The 21,919-nt window shown below is 35.1% G+C and overlaps 2 protein-coding genes across 2 annotated transcripts; one reads left to right on the top strand and one right to left on the bottom strand.

The window, feature by feature from the left end:
• Window positions 1-2,087: 2,087 nt before the first annotated feature.
• LOC111492885 (nodulin homeobox) lies at window positions 2,088-14,406 on the bottom strand. The gene is made up of 17 exons (XM_023142384.1): window positions 14,275-14,406; window positions 13,500-13,557; window positions 13,203-13,328; window positions 12,954-13,112; window positions 9,792-9,875; window positions 9,590-9,718; window positions 9,257-9,469; window positions 7,908-8,039; window positions 7,673-7,768; window positions 7,157-7,318; window positions 6,352-6,643; window positions 6,132-6,257; window positions 5,957-6,026; window positions 4,451-4,514; window positions 3,085-3,633; window positions 2,966-3,000; window positions 2,088-2,877 (listed from the first exon to the last, which is right to left on the bottom strand). The coding sequence occupies exons 2-17, from the start codon at window positions 13,539-13,541 to the stop codon at window positions 2,340-2,342; spliced, it is 2,817 nt and encodes a 938-aa protein (XP_022998152.1). The 5' UTR covers window positions 13,542-13,557; window positions 14,275-14,406; the 3' UTR covers window positions 2,088-2,339.
• A 1,447-nt stretch (window positions 14,407-15,853) lies between these two features.
• LOC111492628 (ATP-dependent Clp protease ATP-binding subunit ClpA homolog CD4B, chloroplastic-like) lies at window positions 15,854-21,765 on the top strand. The gene is made up of 9 exons (XM_023142002.1): window positions 15,854-16,646; window positions 17,389-17,504; window positions 17,594-17,716; window positions 17,801-17,986; window positions 18,657-18,872; window positions 19,357-19,574; window positions 19,918-19,993; window positions 20,077-20,166; window positions 20,378-21,765. The coding sequence occupies exons 1-9, from the start codon at window positions 16,082-16,084 to the stop codon at window positions 21,557-21,559; spliced, it is 2,772 nt and encodes a 923-aa protein (XP_022997770.1). The 5' UTR covers window positions 15,854-16,081; the 3' UTR covers window positions 21,560-21,765.
• The last annotated feature ends 154 nt before the right edge of the window (window positions 21,766-21,919 follow it).

Below are 21,919 nucleotides of genomic sequence, written 5' to 3'. Positions count from 1 at the left end.
CCAAACCCAGAAAAGAATCATAAGAAAGCAACAAAAAAAGAAGAAGGAAGATTGAGGTCGGAAGAAAGCCACCAATTTGGCATCCCAATGAAAAACACACAAACCACCACCAATCCATTACGCCAAGGCCAAGGAGATAGTAACAGGCAATGGGGGCCATTACTCCCAAAACATGATCGACCATCCCTTATATTTAATTTCTTTTTTTAATCAACTATTTATTTATTTTTAATGCCGACCAAATCAATTATTTGAACCCTATTATGTGGTTTGTAGTGTTCGGTGTCTGTATTTACACGACTAAGATGTTTCGAACTATCCAATTCAAATATTAATATTCGATAAAATCATATCATTTTTTTTGTTTAAATTAAGTTGAATTATTGAGAAATCAATTCCAGTTTAGTGCACGAGTTAGAAACTTTTTGGTCGGATCAACTCGATTTGAAAATATAGTTTACAACTAAAACCAACTTAACTCTATCATATTTTTAAAATTGTTATGAAAATTAAGAAGGTTTGATTTTTTTTTTTTTTTTTAATATATGTGGTGTGACTCATGAATGATTGATATTTTAGGTTCATGACATTTTAATTGTTAATTGTCAAGACCCAAAATTTGAGGTTTAGGAGACCGGGTTGAGACCATCAAATGAAAACATGTAGGAAGGAGAACAATGAAAATTTGATACACGTTAAAATCAAAATAGGAATGTTTACAATGTAAGTGTATGAGACTACTTACAAAATAGGGAATGAGATCGAAATACAAGAGTTACGAAGTATGACATCCTATGGCATGCAGACACACTAGACGTCTTAGGTCGACACCCCTCTATAGTTGCAGAGCACCCGAGCACCCCATCGTCTCAACAACCAGCATCAACTACCTGAAAAACAATGAAATTTCTTCCGAATTTCTTCACGAAACTTGTGTGGGTTCACTTTAGATCATCATAGACTTAAATCCCTAAAAATCTCACTGTTTTGTAAAGAAAGCTGAAACTAGAAACTCATAGATGTTACCTTCGTTCTTCCCCTTCTTCTTCTCCAAACCCTACATTTTCTTCTTTTCTTTTTCCTATTCCTTTCCTTTTTTCTTTTCCTTTTCCTTTTCTTCCCTTTTTCTAACCAGCTATAATCAGACCCCAAAAATAAAAAATGGTCAAAATTAATTTTATCCACATTTTTTTCTTATTTTTCTACCTTTTTATTTTATTTTAATTAATTCGCTCGAGGCATTACATTTATAGAATATGTATTTTGTATAAATAATATTTTTTTTAATATTTAAAGAAATGTACATCCAGAAAACCTTATTCGAGTGGCCAACCCAACATAACTCGTATAGACCGCATCTATAAGGAGTCATTTCCATAAACATGGTCCTAATTTGTTCTCTTAGTTAAAAAAATAATAATGGTAATAAATTTATTTCTCTATCTTTATACATTTCCCTCTTAATTGTTAAAACATCCTAAAATTCGTATTTGATTGCTATTTAGTTTTAAATTTTTTATTTCTCCCACTTAAGTTTTTACATACTTTTTAATTAGAAAACGATAAAAACGATATATATATATATATATATCTTTATATTAGAATTAATAGGTTTAAAAATCCGCATCTTCAAAAGGCACATTCCATTGAATTTATGGCTAAAAAGATGCATTCTAATTTGATGTGTCATGGCAGAAGACACGTTCCAATAGGGACAAAAAAAAAAAAAAATAATACCACGAGTTTTTCTTTAAATAGTTTCAAATTAATTGGTTTCTTTCTATGGCTAGTTTTGGGGTTTAAATGTGTACGTTCATGATCATAATCCGATTTCTAATGAAGTCACTTTGACTACAGAACTATACCTATCTCTTAGAGCGAATATGATGATCGAACCGAGGACAACTCCTTTGACTATGGCTCTTTTTCTAGCTCGAGAGAAACCCTTATAATAATTTGAAATTTACAACAATGTCAGAAACTCTCTCAAAGAAGAGGTATGCATCTAAACACATCCATATGTAAATATCCAAGTAACATGAAAACTTTCTAACTCAAAATACTAAGAAAATGGTGGGATGAACTCAAAGAATAAATGGTTTACCAAGTACCACATGAACCATTAGCACAGAACGAAAAGAGGATACAATTGAGGCAAAGAACAGAGATTAATATGATACAGAACTAATATTTATTATTCACAACTGAAAATCCTAAGCTAAAACCACTATGAATTTAAGTTCTCATAGTAAAACAAACAACACTCTGAGAATTATCACAGTTTTCATGACAGAAAATACTTGCTTTGCTGCTACTGCTGCTGGTGGAAGGGATTTTGTTTACCCTTCATTGTGACTGCGAATGAAGATTTTGTTAGAATCCCACAACACTCTCATAACACCAATTTTTACCTCTGCCTCATGAAACGAGGTGCCCGTGGCATCCGACGGGTATGGAAGAACTGTATTTTTATCCGCTTTCAATTCATCAACATCAACAACAAACGTTTCGAGTTCTTCCAAGTTTCTTCCGTACCATTTACCATGTACCTGATGCACTTTTCCTCTTGCTACCTCCTCCCCGAGCACGTCTACAAGCATGACATACCGGCCAGGCTTGCAATGAGCAAATTCTGTTGGACCAATGTCAAATTCAGTGGTTGAATTCTTAGAGTTGTTAGCCGTATTAGTTCTAGAAGTCATTCTTCGATCTCGTCCTGTGTTAGGTACATGTTGTTTGTCTTCGCAAGGGCTATCAGGTGAGTCACAAGATCCAGCTGTTGGGCCCCCTTGCTTATCTGAATTTGCACTGTCAGCTTCTAAGGTTGCACGGATATCCCTAGCCGTGCGTGCTAGCCTTGCTTTCCTATTGTTCAGCCTGTTCACTCCATAAGTAAAAGATCGATAAAAACACAGGCCAAGATGCTGAAACGCACAAGAGAGAGATAGAGAGAGATGTTGCTCACCAATTTTTAAGTTGGGCTGATGTAACCTCAGAACCCTGAGAAAGACAATATATAAATCACTTAACCAGGAAAATGTTATTGGCAATAAGAGAATGGAGTTTTAGATTAATTTGACATACATAACGAACTAATTCATCTGCCCAAAACTGGATTAAAGCTGGATTTCTCTGCATTTCAGGTTCATCCAAGAGGGCACTCTCAATTATCGTGATCTGCTTGTCATTCATTACAGTACGTTTTCGTTTTCTTCTATGCTTCTCTTCACTGTGAACATTTTCAACCTTCTCTTCCTCTAGATTTCCACTTTGTTCAATTTCTTTGGCATTCTCATTGGACTTGGAAGAATCAACAATGTCCATTGGCTGAATACTATTCCTTCCTCTAGCAGAATTTGTGTCAGATCCACTAGTTTCAACAGTCTGTATATCTCTCTCGTCCCCTTTTGGACCTCCAGATGCCTTTCTATCAGATTCATCTTCATCCTTAGTTTTAAGCCCATTCAACACAGCATCACCCTGATCACCTCGTTCAGTTTCAGCACAGTTTTCTGTTTCTTGACAAGCAGAAGTCTCGGACATTCCTTCTTCCTTCATATTACCATTTTCATTATCATGATGTGGAAGTTCTTTCCCTAAAGATGGCAAGCAGCCTTCCACACTTAGCGCATCCTATAAGAGATCAAATTTTCATACTTCATTACATAATAACATGTTCCCTACTATTTCAAATTATAGGTGGAAAATTATCAAATGTAGATTTGGAAAACTAGCAGCTAAAGTCAGGCACATATCTAGTGATCAACAACAATTAACATTTAGAGTAGTTATTTCATAATTACATAAGGAGTTTAAGTTTCAGTCTAAAGATAATTAAATTATCCACTAAAATATTTTTTTCGAAAAAAAGAAATCCAATTAGAACTTGGACTTCAAATTAGTAAATTATGAAATTCTATTGGGAGTTGGAAGTTGAATTTGACTCCTATTCAAATTAAATCTTCATTGCCTCTATATCGTTGAAAATGGCCGACTTTTTAATGCTGTTTTCAAACATGGCAATATGGTCAAGAGGGTAGTAATATGGTCACAATTAAGATTTCATGACGATATGGCCAAAAAGAAAAGTTCTAATGATAAAAAAGTTGTAGGTTCCACGTGTTCTACATTCCGAGTCTAAGAAAAAACTCAGGTCGTTAAATTGGTATCAAAGTAAAGTTAAAAGGACAGTTTTGGTAATGTTCCCTTATTAAGTAGAAAGGTTAACAAACTTTGAAGTTGTAAAGTTCAGAAAACTTATTCCATGACGTTGACTCTTTAAATGTATCATCATAGGTGTTTGTGCCATAAGCACAAGTCAAATATAGTACGAAATAAAGAATAGTCAATGGAAAAAAAGGAGTGGGAAAAAAGATTAAATATTAACTTCCACTCAGACAGGATGAACAGAATAACACAATAGCCCAAAGACCAAGTTAAACAGCTTTACCTGAACTCTATTTCCTTCAATTTCAGAACAAGTAATCGCTTTCTGTAATTGGTCATAGAACACTCTGCAAGAGAAATTAGCTAATCACATAGACATTCAAGCAAAAGTGCATGATGGAGAGCAAGAGAATGCTATAAATTAATTGTAAAAATAGAGATAGTTGGGGTTCACTTTATGTGCATGGATAAATCATCATTGCCTCTGTGAAAGAGACCCAGAAAAATGTTTATCTACAGTATATGCTCGTAAGAAGAAAATCTATCCCTTAAAACTGAGGCATAATAAATTATTCGGTCATATGTACACTTCCATTACACAACAAAATTCAAGAACTTCACAAAAACAATTATTTTATTTTACAGGTCAAATATTACCAGGAGACCTACAAAGGATGAGAAGAGTATTAATGGTCGGTTCATTGCATGAATGCATATTTCAAAAAGAACCTGCTATGACTTCGGTAAGAATTTCCTTTTCTTTTGCAAGAAGCAAAAGAAAAAAAAGGATGTTGAATCTCCATAAAAGTACAAAAGTCAGTGGAAAGTGAACATTAATTCTCAAGTTTAAAGTTTCTGAAGCACATTGGATGACACCCCTGCAGTCGCCTATAGCTTCCAACTTCATCTTGATCTTGTGCCTCCGTCAACTTTTGAAACTTTCCCTACCATCAATCGTCTCTCCCTTATCTTATTGGTCAATCTTACTTGAGGCTTTTCAATTATTACCCAAGCTTCATAACAGATTGATAATTAATAGAACTCTAACTAGTTTTTGTTGCTTCTCTGAAATCAATCTCAAATGAGGGTCACCATACACTATTCCTAATGTCAAATAAAGGAAGTGTAAATGGTTGTCATAATTGATTATTTACTGAAATAGAGAAGACTAAACAAGGTAGATGGACATTAAAAAGCATAATATAACAAGGATGATTTGACTTTAGCAATGAAATTTGGTTGTCTCAGTGGAAAAATGCATCTCAAAAATTTGATGAAGATACAAGAATTAAGTTAGGAAAAGCTAAAGATTTGAAAAGCAAACACAGAAATTGGAGGCAGAAAGGAGCATGGATATGTACAATCAGCAAAAATGAATAAACAGATGCATAAGAGTTCACTGAAGAGTGCTGCCTATGTAAGATGCTGTTAAGAATATCAATACGGATATATTGCGGATGTTATTAGGATATTATTAGCGGCGTCACTGTAATCATATAGGAAGTTTGTAGGAGTAGATGGTTGTAAATAGGGGGAATTGTGGCAATGGCTATTGCCAGATTCTCATTTAGCTCACAGTACAATTTCAGTTTGTTATTTTGAGATTGTAATCCTAACAAATGCATGTTATTGTAGGCCAAAGTATTAAACTGTACATGTATACCCTTGTTCATGTAACATTTAAAAGTTAATTTTACAAATATTCCCTGTTCTCTTCAAAAGTAATATTAATTATCATAAGTTGGCCAACATTACATGAAGAAGAAGAATGTGGACGAGATTAAATCACCTTAAGAGCTGAACATCCTCTTCATTTAAAAAATTAGGAATTAAAGATTCTGCCTGGCTCAACAGTGAACCTGAACACATATAAGGCACTCATAAGCATGAACAAACAGTTGTAAATTGGAATACGTTTGAATGGACAAGTTAATAAAAACAAAAACCACTAGAGTAGTACTTACGCAGATTCCTGCAAACATTGGCGGCTTTTGAACCGTCAGGGGTAACAGAAAGTCCAGGTAATAATTTGACAATATCCATTTTTAAACAGTCGACAAATCCATGAAGGAATAGATTTCTTTCCTGTTCTGTGGAAAAAATAAGATTATAAGAATATAGTTAAATACACTTGTGATTCCAAAGAATACATCGTCAGGAATGAAGAAATGATAAAGCATTAACCTTCACAGATGGTTGGAACGAAACAGTGGAGATTCGCAATTACTTTGACAAATAACGATGTTCTCTGATGTGCATAGGAAGCTGGGGCCATAGTGCTTGGAATCAAGGTAAAGTCCAAATTTTTTGGATGTAGAATGCCCAATGAAAAAAAATTATCCAAAACCCAGCCAGCTGCTGCAAAAGAATCATATTCAAGAGTTGCATCTTCTTCCTTAACAGGGAGATCAGAAGAACACCAGCTGGATAGAAAATCTCCATGGGAGAGTGAAAACACTGCTGTCAAAACCTTAGTCTGGAACAACAAGCCAAAGCCACAGTTACCAAATGTTCAATGGATATGCTTCCAGGCATGCATAAGGATCTATGGACACTACATGCAGTAATTCATAGGTAGAACCGCTCTACAACGTTTATGCATAAAAGAAAAAACTGATGAATTGAAGTTTCTATGATTTTTGTAGATCGTTTAGTTTTTTTTTTTTTTTTTTTTTCCCTCTTTTTTGGGACAAGCAACTGGCAAGGGAACTTCATTAAGAACTCAAAAAAGGAAAGCCTAAGGGCAGGGGTACAGGTAACACCCCCAAGCACTAAAACAAAAGCTATCAGATGAAATCTTTCCAGTTTGAAATAATCATGGAAAGACTAATTACAAACTGAATCTTTGTGATCTGCACAGCACCAAGAAGCCAAATTTTTGCAGATCATTTAATTATTTCCGTATGAATTAGAAACAGCAAGCTTATGATCATCCCAACAGGACTATGGAACTGAAGAAGGAACATCCAGTTTATAAACAAGGGCTTACAAAGTTAACGGTGATGTAAGATCGAAAATTGGAATCATCTGAGAAGATATCAGCCAGGCGCATAGCATTGAGTTGCAAAAACCCTATTGGGTACCTCTTTTCTGAACAAGAAGCTAAACTTTTGGAATCCCTACTAAGTGCATTCTTCAATAGCTCAAGAACCTGAATGATGAGAACAGTGTTACTGGATAGCTGTATCATTGAAAGAGTTCTTTGAACGCATAAACCATGTAAATTTTATAGTAATAACAGTCATCTACAGGATGATAATGCATCGTCTAAAAAATGAAGTCCACAAAAATCAGTTGTAAAATGAGTTTTCATAAAAACTGACAAGGAGGTCTGCTTCACCGGGACATAATAACAGAAACTTCATTCTGTTCCAACTCTTTTACTACGGTCTAGGCTACTTTTACAAGGGGAATTGGTCACAATTGAAGTATGAATCTTAAAGTGGTAAAGTCATCTCTCCATCTATAAATAATTATCACCTCAAAGAGTTCAAAAGAAATTAACCTGTAACGCAACAGACTTTGCAAAATCCAAGCTTCTCGGTGTACTGGCAACTTCATCAAGATACGAAATACTTTCTGCTTCACATAGACTCAGAAGCTGCAAAAGGAAATTGAAAAGGATTAATCCATACTAATCCGAACACCATCAGTAAGAATGAAAAGGAAGCTCTAATAGAAACTGAAGCAATTATGATTTTGAGAAGTTATGATGTACATGCTTTATTTCGTGAACTTACAATTGAAAGAACTTTTGCTTTCAATCTAGATAAGGTAGCACTAACTCTAGAAGATTGAAGATGATGTTGTACAACGTTTAAATTCAAGATGGCTCTAGCAAGAAACAGTACACCACCTTTACAACAAAGTTCCTGAAATAAAAAGAAGTCCACGATTAATTCAACGGTAAGCAGGATGTAACTTGATCAACTAGACTACTTGACAGTACCAAAAAATTGGCATAGTATTTGAATTTAAGCCATATTTAACAAGTAGGAGCAGTTTACAACAGTTTTCCGTCTATGAAATATTTTGAACATGTTAGCTATGATATCAACCACTAAAATGCCCAAGACTAGCACTGTAACATATTAAACTACAGAAAATGTGGTAGTTGATGGCATGATAATGTAGCAACTAATTTCTTGTTATATTTTGTTTTCATCAAACTTCTAAATAAATGCATCTTATTTGAACCGTAAAGATATGCAAGGAAACATCATCTGAACTAGTCACTTTTCTGCAGCATACAACATAAAACTACCAAGCATACAACATAAAACATAAAAATCCACATTAGCATTGTATTATAATTAAAATTGAGGAACATATTATTATAATTGAATTTTAAAATTAAGAAAATAGTATCTGTATTTTGCCGTTAATGTTTTCAGTATCCCTAAGTTTTATTATAAATTATAAATTAATATGAACTTACAGTAATAATTAGAAATATATTACTCATGTTTATTCCTTGCAAAGTCTGAATTTACAATCTGTAATTTAAACAATATAAGAAAACAAAAATTTACATGAGTCATAGGACTTTTTGTGATTATATCAAGGACTATCGTCTACTCTTGAATACAAAGATAACACAAAATAACAGAGAGAAGAAATTTAATTATATCTAATTTGAAATTTTTATTTTGTTTATCATAATTGATGACAGGAATTTATTCTTTATATTTAATCCGTAATACATGTGAGAGACAATGACAAAAAAAGAAATATAATAAAATTCCGGCATGGTTGATAATTCATAATTATACATTAAATATTTCATAGCTTTTAATGATATATTTTGATTACAATACGAGAAATAAAAATTAATGTATCATTATGCATGCAGTGAATTATTTTTCTATGCATGTGAGAGAAAAACGACAAGCAAAAAAAATCATTTGATTTCGATTATGGTTGATAATCTATTAACAAGCATCAAATATTTCATAATTTTTCTATTTAAAAATGTGAAATAACTGCAACACGAGTAATTTAGTTACTAACTTATGGCAATTGACATATACTTAAATTCTTAAATCGACGCATATAACATATTTTTTAAACTAGTGTGTGCATATGGAACCTTATTTCTCAATAGACGCTCACGGAACACTTTTTGTTGGCAAAGCGTCTGGAGAAACTGTAAAGAAGCTTCACACTGAAGGCATAGATAGTTAATTAGTTCTGCAATTGGAACTGTGCAAGTGGAATCAGAATTCTCAGCTGACAGCCTGAGGTCCAAAACTTTAACACTCTGGAAAACTGAAGCAAAAGCTGCCTCCATAAAAATGTCTACCTGTTAAGAAGCTTCAAGATCAGCCTCACTTTGAACATTTAAATTAAGACGGGAGACTGTTTCACCACGTAACTAAATCACATGTATGCACCCAAAATAAAAAATGTAAAATATGTGTACCTTAGGATGTGCAATCAATACATGAACAAGATCTTGCCACTGTGACGAGATGCATCCTGTTAATAGATAGAGACTACATGCAACCAGTGACGAATGTGCCACAGAAATGGCATCAGATTGGTAATTTTCCTGTTGAAGAGCAAATCAGTAAAAAGAAACTATAATGGCATGTCAACTTCAAAAGACAAAAATCTAGCCGAACCTGTTTGAAACCTCCAAGAACGATAAGCATATAAAAAACCAGGTCAAGCAGCTGCTCAGACATTTTTACATCATCTAGCAAAATCTACGAATAATTCTTCATAGTGAGAATGTACAACCATAAGAACCAAAAGGTTTGGAGTAATAAATAAATTTAAAAAAGAAAGAGATATAAGAGCATCATATATCTTGAGCTTTATAGTCAAAGAAACACGCACCCTACTCCTGATAAAAAAAAACACAAATATTCAAAATTGATAGATCTTAGTTTATAAATTGGATCTGTGCTAAAGATTCACTGACTAACGTTAATCCTAGTAGACTAACAATATTAGTTAACTATACTTTGAAAGCATCAAGCCCCTTAGTTTGAATTTTGTTGATGTTGAGAAACGTGCTAGAGGTTACATTTACAAGGTTATGGATTGAGCAAAAGAGGCCATGAAGAGAGTTTGTTATGATACTGAGGCTAAATATGGACCAATATAGGAAATCGTTGATAGAAGATCGGATTGCCAACTTCATTTGGCTAAAAGTAGAACTGGATATTGCTTATTTGAGGTTGTGCTAGGATTTTGCTTCAAGAGCCCCGTTATGCAACAATTGCTACATAGTGCTAAAGATCAAAACCAGTGCATAGTTGAAATAAGAAGTGCACGCTGAAGCTAAAGACTTCTTTGTAAACCCATTAGCAATCAGGAACGGGGAAGTGAAGACATAGTGATGTTCTTGATTATTTTTATTAGTGTCTAATCACAAGTTATTTTTATTAGTGTCTAATCACAAGTTATTTTTACGTTTAAACTTTAAATTGTTCATTTAATATGTAGACAGCATCGCACTGACCTTTCCTGTGGCACTGATACTCTAATCTTGAGTTCAAGTATTTCATGTTTTTCTTGGTTCGAGAGAATCAAATTGTTTGGCGATTGAGCATGGTAAGTATTTGTTTTCAGTTAAATTTTGATTGGTGTCTAGTGCAGAGGATTAGTTGTTATTTTCTTCTCTTTTGAAGCTTCATGCAGCTTGTTGGGCGAAGTTTGGGTTGTTTTGTCGGCCATTTTTGTGGTCTAGTTTGGCTTTTGGTGCTTTTAGTGTGATCTTTTCATCATCTTTTGAGGGCTTTTCTCTATAGTTCAGATGTTTATATGTTTATTGTGGGTTGCTTTTGTTTTATTTGTCCGTTTTTGTTTTTGTCTCACTCCTTTGTGGAGTTTTATCCTTTGTACTCTCTTTTCATTTTATCAATTAAAATTTTGTTTCTAGTTCAAATAAAAAGTTCTCTTTTATCTCTTATAATTCAATTGAAAGGTAATTGATTCCAATTTTTCTTTGAGTTTATTCAAATTAACTCACGGGAGTTAGTCTGTGTTTGGAATGTCCACATACCCAAAGGGTTGTCAAAGCTTCTTTTTAATGAGAAACGTAGTTTTCATTGAGAATTGTGAAAGAATACAAAAGGGCATACAGGAAGATAGTCCACTAAGGAGACAAACCAACTAACTATAAAAAATAAATCCAAAAAGATAAGACCCGGAAACAATCACAAAAATATTTGGTAAACGAATCCAAAGATAATCTTCACCCCTCTAAAAATCTTATTATTTCTCTTAGGCCAAATGCCAAGAAACTGCAAATAAATAAATAACCAGTGCTTCAAAGGATTTGATCCTTATCTCGAAAATGTAGTGACAAAAGAGCCTCATGGATCATAGATCAACAGCATCTACTGTCAGAAAGAAACCTCGAACAACTCCAAAAAGAGATCCCAAATCAAAGAAAAAACTGGGCATCTCCAACAAAATATGATTGAGATCCTCAGCCGTGTTTGTATAAAGAATGCATTAATACAGCCCCAACATAAAGAACAAGTTCCTTTAGATATGGTCCAAAACGTTAACCCTCCCAAGTAAAACCTACCAAGCAAAGAATTTGACTTCTTTGAAATTTTCATCTTCCAAAGAATTAGGAGCCCACAAACTGATATTCCTCCTTCTGAAACTAACTGGAAAAAATCCGTAGCCCAAAGATGTAGCAGACCAAGAGAAGGCTAGGAAGAACTACCCATAGGAGGCAAGAAAAACATCACATAATAAAACCTCATTGAGGATAAATAATTTAAGCGAGGGAAAATAATACACAAAGGATTGTTATCGATCCTCCTAGAATAAAGTTTCTTGCCAATCCCAATGGTGCAATTAACAAACTAAGAAAAGATAGAAAAACCAGACAAGAGAGTTGGGTTTCTATACATGCCTTTCGACCCACTCAAAAGGATGGGAATCAGTACTTCCTCATAATAACCGTATGCCCAAGGAAATCAAGCATATTCCTCTAAACAATTCCTTCCACTTGCTTGTGAGCAAGCCAATTCACTAATATTAGCATACTAATTCTTTTTTTGTGAGACAGAAAAAAATAGGAAAATGTATATAATTTTTTATACATGAAAAAGATAACAGTATTATGAATAATAAACTACTGAAAGTTTTAAAAAGAAATTAAAGCTTTTGTAAGAGATTTTTTAGAAAATCGAGGGGTTTTGAAGATATATATATATTTTCTTTTTTTTCTTTTTTCTTTTTTAATAAATAGTTCAAAAAAATTAATTAATTAGTTAATTATATGAGACAATGAGGCCTATGCTCAAGACTATAATTTAAGATCATAAAACCACTAAAGGGAGGTAAATACACACAAAAACCTTTAATAAACATGTCCATGAGTCCATCTTCAAAAAAAAAAAAAAAAATCATTCCAATCAAGAAGGTTCAGGATGATCTCTCTCCTTCTCTCACTCTTCCTTATATCTTAAGAATTCTAAGGGCATCTTAATGACGGAAATCCAAACAACTCCTGAGACTAAGAAAAACAGTCGTCTTCAAATTGATAAGTCAAACAGTGGCAATAATACCTCCATGACAAAAGAATACAATTACATAATATGGACCCTGTTACTATAGTCATCTTTCTTTTGTTCACTTAGTATCAGCTCGTCAACAACAAATAAATAAGTGAATGTGTTGAACAATTATTCTAGGACTAAGTAATCCAATTAATTCTGAACCTCCAAGAAGATAAGAGTTAGTAAACACATCTTTTGGGGACAAACGGAAACGTCAAGTACCAAAGAATTAGGTGACATTTTCAAGCCACAACCAACCTGCTCAAGTTTAGCATGTCGAGGAGCTAAATCACATAGGGAATGTAAGAGCCGCACACCACATAGTAGATATTTGAACAATGCCTCATCTCTGTCAGATGACATAAGAACAGCCATGAGATGCAACGGAAGGAAGCATGCAAGCTTTTCTACGTCAATCTGAAACCAACGTGATGCACAATATTGTACGTCCATAAGAAAAGGTATAACTAATTAGTAGTTTAAAAAGACATAAAAAAAATATCTCACCGTCATCTGCATGTTGCTTTCAGATGAGTAGTGTATTGCAAAATTCTCTGAGTCCCTCAATAGTTTACTAAGTTCCTGAGAACTTAAGTTATTTAATTCCTTCACCGCTGACATTATGTCAATGGCCTGTTCATGGATAAGATAAAATAACTTCATATTGACAAAGTGAAAACAGACCATTGTACCAACAAATCATGTGCAACTTAAAATCAATTTGCATTAGTTAGTTAAAGATCAACCCAATCTCTAATCAAAAGAGAAAATAGCTGCCATTATAATTCAGGTCAGAATGCTTACTTGTGTGACATTGAAATACGATTCCTCCTTAAATTGCCTCATCCTTGAAAACTTAGGTCTGGGAAGCATGAGAATGAACACAAAAACAGATAGAGCATAAATCAGGAAGATGTGAAGATGTAGCATATAAAAGAAACTTATCTAATTTTAGGACTGTTATAAAGAAACTTAGGTAACAAACAGTAAACAACAATAGTGCAGAAATCCCAAAATCCAAATATAAGTTAGAACAAATATAAAACATGTAAAAAGTGAACTTCTAGACAAGACAACCAAACCCCCCACCCCAATTTAAACATTTCACTATACCATATACTCAAAAGGCAATTAAAATAAAGCAAGTTAAGCAGTGTAAAACTGAATCAGGGCATCTAATTTCAATAAAGACATTACAAACTAAGACATACTTCCAGACTACAATGCCTGCTTGAAAGTTCAGCTCAACCAAAAGAAAAACCAGAGTAATTCAGCTGAACTTCACATACATAGAATTTCAAGAAAACAGAAAAAATCCAGAATCCCAAAACTTCTATTTCACCGTATGAATAAACCCAAACTATTTCCCCCCCAAGAAGGGTTAGTTTATTTAGGTAAGAAGAAGAGGAGAAAAGAGAGAGGGACGCATTTTGCAGTCCTTATGTTCTCCATGAGGAAGTTGAAAAGTTGTAGAAAGATGCATGTGGCGGAAGAGAAGAACAAAACTTGAAGTCAAATCTCGAGTAATTCTATCAAATAGTTTCGATCCATTATAGTAGCTCGAGAGCGAGAGAGATACCGTGCTAGAGAAGCGGCTACCGACGTTTGAAGTGGGTGGAAGAAGACCTGAGAGAGGGAACTGGCGTCGACGACGGTGGAATCGACGAATCCTCTGGGTTCGGAGTTAATTGGTTAAAATCACATCTTCCTGCATGCTTTAAAGTTCAATGCTCGATATAATTTTAGGGTATTTATATAACTATGCTTTCTATAAATTATCTAACCTTATGAAGTAATTACATTATTCTTTTTATTAAAAAAAAAATAAAAATAAACTATAATCTTAATTATATTCAAATGAGCAATTTTTATAATTAGTTAAAAAGAAAATTGTTAAGGTCTAAAAGTCCATAATTTTAATAAAAAGGCAACTCTAGCAATACGATGAATTCTGTCGAATAAAAATTTATCTAGAGATAAAATCGAAAACTTACCACATTTATTAAAGTTGAATATGTAATTTGATGTAATTAAACGTTTATGGTAAAAAAACGATAATTTATAATATTGTCAAAGTCGATAATTAATTCTCCCCTTCACTCTAATCCCTCCTCCCTGCTTTATATATGTAGATAGATGGATGTATATAATCCATGTCTCACATAGACTTTGCTTATGAAACGATGCATCATATATATTATATAATATTATTTTATAGTAGAAACTAAAATTTATTGAAAAATTAAAATTTATCCATTAAAAAAATGATTTTTAAAATAGTACACATGAAAAACTCGAAGAAAAAAAAGATCTCACACAAAATCTGAGATCAGATACCCACAATGTTAAATGATAATTTTTTCTAGGATTGATTGAAATAGGTAGGAGGATGGGGACGAGGAAAGCTTCTCCGTCCCCACCTTGCTCAGTGGACATCTCCAACTATATCTTTTAGGGTTTGGCTCATGGTAACCCATATATTATAACTAAGTTGAATCGTAGTGATTTTCCAATTTTACTTGGGTTATTTTACTTCTTTAGTTGCTTTATTATATTTGGTCAACCAAAGCAAAGAAGTAACACGTGTTAGCGTTAGAATTACGAGAAATGGTTTAGACATAAAATAACTAATCTTAGACTTAAACTAGGTCGAATCTTCGTACAGGAATGTAGGGAATCATTGTGCGTACTCCTTTTAAAAGAGGTCGGGTAAGTTGGGGTATGTATGAGTAACTAAATAAAAAGAAACCCATCAAATTTATGTTGCCTTTATAAAACAATATGAATATTCAGCAATCATCCTATGCCTGTAGTGCATAATATTATTTATTTATTTTATTATTATTTGTGGTGGTTGGTTACATTTGATGAAGATTTTGTTTCTTTTAAGGTTAAATTAGTTGGAAAAAATTGAATATCTAATCTCTGGATTGAGAGTAAATGCCGATAGTAAAGGGATTGTAGATCAATAAAAAGAAAAAAAGATGGCGTGTAAATTTCCTATTAAAATAGATTTATCTGTTTTATTTATTTATTTAATTTAATTTAATTTAATATTATAGCCCAGCCACCAGAAGCCCACTAGCCCAACAATTTGACCGACTTATATAGCCCGATCCTTATAAAAAAAGGAAAAAAAAAAAAGGATAGAAATAAAGATATAGATTCCTAAATCTTGGATAACCCTAACTCCGATTCAATCTCGTCTCTCTCACGAGTCGCGATCACCCATCCGGCACCGGCTCCTGGTGGGCGGCCGCTGTTTCCTATCTACTGTGTATCCACGTTAAAGGCGGTGGCCGTGGATTATTATCTAGCTAGCAGCAGCTCCTCTCAGGCTCACAATAAACCTCTCTCTTTCTAAAAGCTGATACTTTGTGGACATCATGGCTGGAATTTTGGTTCAATCGACGAATGTTCCTGGTTTGGTTGGTGGAAGAAAGGGTCCTCCTGCAAGAGGATCAGGAAGCGGTAAACGGGCTGTTAAAATGATGTCTAGTGTACATGTGCCTGGTTTGAGGTTAAGAAGCTTCTCTGGACTTAGGGGGTCTAATTCTTTGGATAATATCTTGAAAAATGGACAAGATTTTCATTCGAAGATGGCCATTGCGATTTCTTCTAGGGGAGGAAAGGCTAGCAGATGTGTTCCCAGAGCCATGTTTGAGCGGTTCACTGAAAAGGCAATCAAAGTAATTATGCTTGCCCAGGAGGAAGCGAGGCGGCTTGGCCATAATTTTGTTGGCACAGAGCAGATCCTTTTGGGGCTTATTGGCGAAGGCACAGGTATTGCTGCTAAGGTTCTTAAATCTATGGGAATTAATCTCAAAGATGCACGTGTGGAGGTGGAGAAGATAATTGGTCGGGGCAGTGGATTTGTTGCTGTCGAAATTCCATTCACTCCTCGTGCAAAGCGTGTTTTGGAACTTTCTCTTGAGGAAGCTCGCCAACTTGGTAATATTTCTCGCCCCCTCTACCCCTGGAAAAAAAAAAAAGATTTCTCCCTGAATTGTTATCAGTAGTAATTTTCTTACTAGTCTTGTTTCTTCATATAACACGAGCTTCACCATCTAGCGCATCTTTGTGGTAATCAAGGGCTTGAATATTTGGTGGGTGTTTAACTTAAGATGTCCTGTATCCAAAACTAGAATGCTTGTTAAAATTCTTCTTTTCTCCGAAGTTGTCTCCGTGAGGTGGTGTTGGAGCACTAATAATCTTTCGATAAAGTAGTAGGATGTGGCTTGATACCTCCTTGGATGGATGTCATTTGAAGCATGATATTGATATTATGCTTGGTTAGCATTTTCATAGTAATATCTAATTTCATTTTCAACTGGTAAAATATACACATTTCACCATTTTTTTCCCGCAAAATATAGAACCATTTATTTTTCTAATTTATTTAATGTTGTTTAAAATTTTTTAATTTAGTCCCTTACGTTTGGTCTTTTTTTTTCCCTTTTTTTTCCCCCTTCACTTACACCATTTCTGTTGTTAGATGTTCAAACTGGTTGATAATATTTTAGCAAGTTTATAGAAGAATTTCGGACAAATTAGGCCTCTTATGAGACAAGAATCATAATTTAACCTCTTAAAATTCTGAAGGGGCATGTCTCTGTGTTTGCGTTTTTGTTTGCTGAATGTTGTTGAACTTCTTAACATTGTATTGACTACTAAACTTGCACGAATTTTTCAGGCCACAATTATATTGGGTCAGAGCACTTGCTTCTAGGACTGCTTCGTGAAGGTGAGGGTGTTGCAGCTCGTGTTCTTGAAAATTTAGGTGCTGATCCCACCAACATTCGGACTCAGGCAAGAATTTCGTCCTGACATTATATATTTAGTTTATCTGAGGCAAACATTTTAACTTTAGCATCACAATTTATAAATTGAGTGAACAGGTTATTCGAATGGTGGGTGAGAGCACGGAGGCTGTTGGTGCTGGTGTTGGAGGAGGGACCAGTGGGAACAAAATGCCAACTCTGGAAGAGTATGGAACAAACTTAACCAAGCTGGCAGAGGAGGTACTTCGGAAATATATTTTCTGTGTCACTAGACATTGTTTCTTCCTGTAAACACAGGTTCTAATATCAGTTTCTTGTCTATAGGGTAAACTGGATCCTGTTGTTGGTAGGCAGCAGCAAATAGAACGTGTCACCCAGATTCTGGGTCGGCGGACAAAAAATAATCCTTGCCTCATTGGTGAACCTGGTGTTGGGAAAACTGCTATTGCTGAAGGTCTGGCTCAAAGGATTGCTAATGGGGACGTTCCTGAAACAATAGAAGGGAAGAAGGTTAATTTATTATTATTTCTTTACTGTTACTAGCCCTTTCTCTTAGAATTCAATGAAATACCTCGTTATGTGTTGAACATCAATTGTTGGTGTCCTTGATGTTAAAACAGCAACCTTTATTGCTTCCAGCCATGCTTTCTTCTCTTGGAAATTTGGGAAAGAAGGAACTTTAGGAAGTTAGATAGTAATAGGACTAGATAAAGGGTGTGGCATTGGGTTTTATTTATTCTGTGAGCCTGTATTGGTGTCTTCTTGCATTTTCTCGCATGGTGCACTTTTTATTTTGGTAATTTTTTGATCAAATATCTGAATTCTAAACCTGTAATCGTAATATTTCTAGTATGATATTCATATTATTGTCTCAATATTATAAATTTTTATGCAATTTCCATGAAGCCACATGCTGAATGGTATCTTGCAATCTTTCTAGAAAAAGGTGATTCTACGTTTATGCAAGTAACTATCTTATCATACATTCATACAAGCCATAATTATATTTAAGCAGTAAGCTGCACTTTGTTATGGTGACAAGTGCCAGAAACACCGTAGGCCCTTTATATGGCTTTACTTAAACTAAAATAGTCTTTAGTTCTGCTGGTCAGCAAGCTCTGGAAATTGTTTGGAATCGTATATTTATTGAAGTAATTATTTAAAATTTTCTTCTGTGCAGGTTATAACCTTGGATATGGGCCTTCTTGTTGCTGGCACAAAATATCGTGGAGAGTTTGAGGAAAGATTAAAGAAATTGATGGAGGAAATAAAACAAAGTGATGAGATTATCCTTTTTATTGATGAGGTGCATACATTAATTGGAGCAGGGGCTGCAGAAGGAGCTATTGATGCAGCAAACATATTAAAACCAGCCCTTGCTAGGGGTGAACTGCAGGTAATCTTCGAGACCATATAATTCACAGGAAAAAAAAAAAAAACAACAACAACAACAAAGAAGGCCAAAACAGCTTTAGAGGCTGGGGTCCCAGAAAAGAAAGCTATTGCATGAAGGTCTTCCACTCTAGGTTTATGAAAAAAATTGTGATTACTGAACAATTATTTATGGACACATCAACACGAGGTCATTTTATTGATAAGGTCACAGAAACAATATATGGATTTCTCTTTCTTGTGAAATTTTTATGGTTTCTTTACCATATGAGCCACGTAAAAGCACCACTGGCACACCTTTAAAGATCTCTAGCTTTTCCTTTCTACCAAAGAGCTTTAAATGACTAAATCTTCAAATGCTATGAGTTTTTAACAATACATGCCGGTGGTTTTCAATCATTGTTATCCTTAAATGTTGCTTGTAAATTTAGACGTCTTAATTCCTTACTCCTAGTGTTACTGAATTATCTGGTTCTCTACTTTTGCAGTGCATTGGAGCTACAACTCTGGATGAATACAGAAAACACATTGAAAAAGACCCAGCCTTAGAAAGGCGATTTCAGCCGGTCAAAGTGCCGGAACCATCTGTGAATGAAACCATACAGATTTTGAAAGGCCTTAGAGAGCGCTATGAAATCCACCACAAACTTCGTTACACAGATGAAGCATTAGAAGCTGCTGCGCAGCTGTCATACCAGTACATCAGGTATGATTCATTGGCTTGCAAGAAAGTATTTAGCTAATTGAAGAAAGAAAAGTTATGTGATGATTAATATCCACTAATTCTACCCCCTCATTATCGACTATTTTGGTTGGATAAAGATTTGATAGCACTGATGAAGTCCACGTCTTTGAATAGATTAGATAAGCATGATAACGTGTTCAAAATTATTGCCTTCACATTTATATATATCATGATAGTATTGACTTGTGTAATTGATGGATTGCCTTTTCATGTCTGTGCTCCCATATAGTTAGGTAAGATTGTAGTTGCTTTTCGTGATCAGTTTGTGGAAGATGTGTTTTGATGGATAACTATAAAATTGCAGTGATCGATTCTTGCCTGATAAGGCAATTGATTTGATTGATGAAGCAGGATCCCGAGTTCGCCTTCGTCATGCTCAGGTATGTTCTCATCATCATTGCAATTTCTCCAATCCCCTTGTGTTCCTACACAATTTTGTTACAGTTTTTAATGTTATTTGCAGCTACCTGAGGAAGCGAGGGAGCTTGAGAAAGAGCTCAGGCAGATTACGAAGGAGAAGAATGAGGCTGTTCGAAGTCAAGATTTCGAGAAGGTAATTCTGTTCTTTCTAATTTTTCTCCCCTGTTGTTCGCAGCATCTTATGGTTTAGTTTGCTGAAACTGCATGTTGGTGTTCTTTTTTCTGGGATTTTCAATGAAATGATCGAGTGGGAGCAATATCTATATATTTGGTCTTGCCTTGCCATTTTAGTAGTTGATAGAACTATAGTGAATGATATATTCGTGAACTTTTACTTAAAACAGGCTGGAGAATTTCGTGATAGAGAAATGGAACTGAAGACTAAGATCTCTGCTCTAATAGACAAGGGCAAGGAGATGAGCAAGGCAGAAAGTGAGGCAGGAGACGTAGGCCCTGTTGTGACCGAAGTTGATATTCAGCATATTGTCTCCTCCTGGACTGGCATTCCTGTTGAGAAAGTATCTACAGATGAATCTGACCGCCTCCTCAAAATGGAAGAGACTCTCCATAAGAGAGTCATTGGTCAAGATGAAGCAGTTGTAGCCATCAGCCGTGCGATACGCCGAGCTCGTGTTGGACTCAAGAATCCCAATCGACCCATCGCAAGCTTTATATTTTCTGGGCCAACTGGGGTTGGTAAATCTGAGTTAGCAAAAGCATTGGCCGCATACTATTTTGGCTCTGAAGAAGCAATGATTCGTCTCGACATGAGTGAATTTATGGAAAGGCATACTGTCTCCAAGCTCATTGGTTCGCCCCCTGGTTATGTTGGTTACACAGAGGGCGGTCAGTTAACAGAGGCCGTTCGTCGTCGTCCTTACACAGTGGTGCTCTTTGACGAGATTGAAAAGGCTCATCCTGATGTGTTCAACATGATGCTTCAAATTCTAGAGGATGGAAGGTTGACAGACAGCAAGGGCAGAACAGTAGACTTCAAGAATACCCTTCTGATTATGACATCAAACGTGGGAAGCAGTGTAATAGAGAAGGGAGGCCGCAGAATAGGGTTCGACCTTGATTACGACGAGAAGGATAGTAGCTATAACCGTATCAAGAGCTTGGTGACGGAGGAACTGAAACAATACTTCAGGCCTGAGTTTTTGAACAGGTTGGACGAGATGATTGTGTTCCGTCAGCTCACAAAACTGGAGGTGAAGGAGATTTCAGACATAATGCTGAAGGAGGTATTTGAAAGATTGAAAGGAAAAGAAATTGAACTTCAAGTGACAGAGAGATTTAGAGACAGGGTGGTTGATGAAGGATACAACCCAAGCTACGGTGCGAGACCATTGAGAAGGGCAATCATGAGACTCTTGGAGGACAGCATGGCCGAGAAGATGCTAGCAAGGGAGATCAAGGAGGGGGACTCGGTAATTGTGGATGTTGATTCAGAAGGAAACGTGACAGTGCTCAACGGTAGCAGTGGAGCTGCTCCCGAGTCTTTGGCGGATGCTATCCCTGTGTAACGTGTAAAGGTATGCACATTTTATTTGATAGAGATAATAATAACTATCATATCATATTATTTTACCAGTTACGAAATGAAATGTATTTCCATCTTATTATCTCATGGATTGTACTTGTATAGTCTATAATTCTAACTGGATGGATGGCCACGGCTGGTGTAGTGGATCTGGGAGTGTATAATTGATTTATTACTTCTCTTCTTCCACGTTGTATTTGACAAATGAATGGCTATTTCCACTGCGAGGATTGGCATTGACTTCGCAGACTTTGTTAGAATAAAATAACAATGCCTTAAAGATCATCCAGATTGCATTCCTGAGCATCAATTTTTCACTATGGCACTTCTCACCACCCTTCTT

This window comes from Cucurbita maxima, unplaced genomic scaffold, assembly GCF_002738345.1.
Source record: "Cucurbita maxima cultivar Rimu unplaced genomic scaffold, Cmax_1.0 Cma_Scf00018, whole genome shotgun sequence".
Lineage (NCBI taxonomy): Eukaryota > Viridiplantae > Streptophyta > Magnoliopsida > Cucurbitales > Cucurbitaceae > Cucurbita > Cucurbita maxima.
This window is presented reverse-complemented; position numbering and strand designations above follow the sequence as displayed.

Excerpts from the sequence above, each read along its gene's own strand:
- LOC111492885 (XM_023142384.1), bottom strand. The coding sequence starts at position 13,541 with ATGAGGCAATTTAAGGAGGAATCGTATTTCAATGTCACACAA. Across the intron at positions 13,329-13,499 it reads CGTATTTCAATGTCACACAA|GCCATTGACATAATGTCAGC; the intron begins GTAAGCATTCTG and ends ATCCATGAACAG. Across the intron at positions 6,258-6,351 it reads CGTTCCAACCATCTGTGAAG|AACAGGAAAGAAATCTATTC; the intron begins GTTAATGCTTTA and ends TTTTTTCCACAG.
- LOC111492628 (XM_023142002.1), top strand. The coding sequence starts at position 16,082 with ATGGCTGGAATTTTGGTTCAATCGACGAATGTTCCTGGTTTGGTTGGT. Across the intron at positions 17,717-17,800 it reads TAACCAAGCTGGCAGAGGAG|GGTAAACTGGATCCTGTTGT; the intron begins GTACTTCGGAAA and ends TCTTGTCTATAG. Across the intron at positions 20,167-20,377 it reads GAAGTCAAGATTTCGAGAAG|GCTGGAGAATTTCGTGATAG; the intron begins GTAATTCTGTTC and ends TACTTAAAACAG.